The sequence below is a fragment of the Eurypyga helias genome, unplaced genomic scaffold, assembly GCF_000690775.1.
Source record: "Eurypyga helias isolate BGI_N326 unplaced genomic scaffold, ASM69077v1 scaffold24368, whole genome shotgun sequence".
NCBI lineage: Eukaryota > Metazoa > Chordata > Aves > Eurypygiformes > Eurypygidae > Eurypyga > Eurypyga helias.
In genome coordinates, this window is record NW_010265295.1 from 2,777 (window position 1) to 5,646 (window position 2,870).

Here is a 2,870-nt window from a genome sequence, read left to right on the forward strand (position 1 = left end):
CTGGTCCAGGTGAGGGGTGGGAGCCCACCAGCACTGCCAGGTTGCTGTGGGGAGGCTTCAGCCCCTTGTTCCTGCTGCTTCCTACAGCAATTCCCAAAGGCTGTGGCCGTGCACGCAGCTTTCCGTGATCTCGGTGCTGCCCTGAGGAGCAGCAATGCACCCCTCCCCTGCTCCCAGCTCTCGTGGGGACTTCTTATGTACTGTTTACCTCATGAAAGAGAATTTTTGTGCTGGGGTGCAAGGGAAGAGGAGGAGAGCTCCAGAGTGCGGCCATACGGATGCCATGGGAAGTTCAGCTCCCCCCAGAAACCCAGGGATAATAGTGAAGCAGCTGAGTTTATGGTGGGACTCAGGGATATGTGACGTGAGATTTCCAAATGCTGGCGTCTCCAGACACCTGTTAGCTGCAAATCTGTCCATGAAATAAATTCCTGGGTGAAGAGGACTTGTGGGAATGTCTGCTGGAGGAGCTGGAGCCACTCGGTTGTACCAGGAATGGGCTAGCTCCAAGTCAGAAGTGCCAAATGGACCAACAGGTCCAAAGAAGGAGGGAAGGAGTGGAGATGGCAGATCCAAGTGCTCACAATCCTGCTCGGACCTGACCGGCTTGCTCCTCTGTTTTCCAAAGAGCCAGCCCTTGGGCAACAAAGTAGAAATGGAAATCGCGGACATGTTGGAAAAGAACACCTCCCTGCTGAAGTTCGGGTACCATTTCACTCAGCAAGGTCCCCGGCTCCGCGCATCCAACGCCATGATGAGCAACAACGACCTCGGTGAGTCAGGCGGGCTGTGAGCCTGCAGAAGGTCCCGCGGGCAATTCCCGGTGGGAGCAGGGCAGAACTGCTGGCTTGAAGGCTCCAGGGGATGAGCTTGAGTTCCAAACCACCTTCTGAAGGGCTCGGTGATGGCTTGTGCCCTGAGGAGGGAAGCAGCCTTCAGTGCTGTTGCCCAGGCGATGGGTTGTGCTCCTGGCCTGGAGGCACCGGGCAGCTCCAAATCCCAGGAGAGGCAGCCGTTTTGGCAGGAAGTCTTGCTGGGAGGGAGTGTGCGCTGCCAGCCTGCTTCGGTGCGGCACACAACGCAGCACGCGGGTTATGGGCTGCCAGACCTTGGTTCCTGCCAACTGCTTGTCTTCCTCCAGCTTCATTCCCTCCCACTGTAACCAGGAGAGGAAAAGTAGTGGAGTTGCACTTTGACAGCAGCGGGACTTGGCCCATCCCCTTTGGCTAAACAAGTGTATTTTGTACTCGGCGGTCCCAACCGCGTAGCCAGGCCGGGTACAACTGGGACAGCACAAGGCTCCATCGCAGCGGGCGATAAACCCAGGGGGAATAAGGAAAAGTTTGCAGATTGTCCTTTGTGTGCGTTAGGAAGAATCCCCTTTCCCAGGAGGGAAGAGTCTTTGGGGCAGACCCAGCAGCTGCCCCGACCCAGTGCTGCGCAGAGCCCTGCTGCGAGCTTGGGCTGGGGGCTCCCAGGGACACCCCCCGCCACCCAGACACACCTGGGAAGCACGGGTTAACAGGCAGGGTCTGAGGAGAGTCCAGTGGATAAATGCCAGCCGTGAAGGAACGGTGGAAAATTTGGAGCGCCTATGTTAATCTGCGCGCGGTTCACACAGACGGGGCGTCCTGCCCCGCCGTGAGCCAGCTTGGGCTTAAAAGCCGCAGCAAGCCAGACCGAGGTGGATGCCACGTGTAGACAGATGACAAATATGCTGTCTTTTAAAAATTAAAAACCCCATCCATTTGACTTCAGGCAGCGCCACGCTCCTAGGGATCACGGTCAAGGTATGTTCCGGTTCCGCAGGGACCACGCAGAGCACACGTGGCTCCCTGGCTCTTTGCTCTGCCCGTGGCTGCTTTCCCGGTCACTGGAGAGCGACACCAGGACAGGCTTGGCATTTTCTGTCCTCTGGCAGAGGGAGGTTCTTCATGACCCTGCGGTGCCTGTCATTCAAACGAATCAGCTGTAAGGTTTGAATCCGGTGGTTTAATTGTTCCTGGTGCCACAGGGAGGAATTCACAACTTCCCTTCCATGCAAGCCATGCCTTTTGCCTCTTTGACCATCAAGATCTGCATTTTTTGGTCTGACTTGGTTCTTGTTTGCAGCTCGTATTCATCGGTCTGGCGGCCTCTGGCAATAGTGTCTCAGCTCCGCACCCGGAGAATGTCCAAGTATAGATCCACGTTATCCTCCCCCGTCAGCAGCGCACTCCGCTTGTGCCCCGCGCCGGTGCTCCCCCCCACCCCCACGGCACCACGGCGTGGTGGCCCTGTAGCTGCTGTTCTCTGAGACGCTCTGTACGAACCACCTACGGAGGCTTTTACATTCCTCATGAGCTTTCTGCATCCTCCCTGTAACTTCCCGTTCCATCCTCGGGCACGTTTCTTGAAAAGCCCCGAGTGTAGCTGCCAGAGCCGTAACTCAAAAGGAAGTGCAGACAAGAGACTGCTCCGACCACGTTAACCGTGATCAGAGGGCTGGAAGGTAAAGGCTAAGATAAGAAAGAGAGAGAATTTTTTCATTTAAAAGGACAATTGGGAAAAACTGTGGCATCCGTCTCCTGCTGCTGCTCCATCCGTCGGCAGCAGGGGGTGCGTTGGCCAAGTCAGATGGCAAGGGCAAACTGTGAGTGGAACCGACTGCAGACTGAAAAAAGCCAACCCCATCCTGGGCTGGATCCAGAGCAGCGTGGCCAGGGGGGCGAGGGAGGGGATTCTGCCCCTCTGCTCCGCTCTGGGGAGACCCCCCTGCAGTTCTGCTCCAGCTCTGGGCCCCAACAGCAGAAGGACACGGAGCTGTTGGAGCGAGTCCAGAGGAGGCCCCGGAGATGCTCCGAGGGCTGGAGCCCCTCTGCCCTGGGGAC

The 2,870-nt window shown here is 57.3% G+C and overlaps 1 protein-coding gene across 1 annotated transcript in view; it reads left to right on the forward strand.

The window, feature by feature from the left end:
- The window catches only part of LOC104513373 (tropomodulin-1-like), a 6,234-nt gene that overhangs the window by 2,714 nt on the left and 650 nt on the right, over positions 1–2,870 (forward strand). The window contains exon 4 of the mRNA XM_010156698.1: positions 578–773. Coding sequence (XP_010155000.1) covers positions 578–773 — 196 coding nt within the window. The remainder of the gene's footprint in view (positions 1–577; positions 774–2,870) is intronic.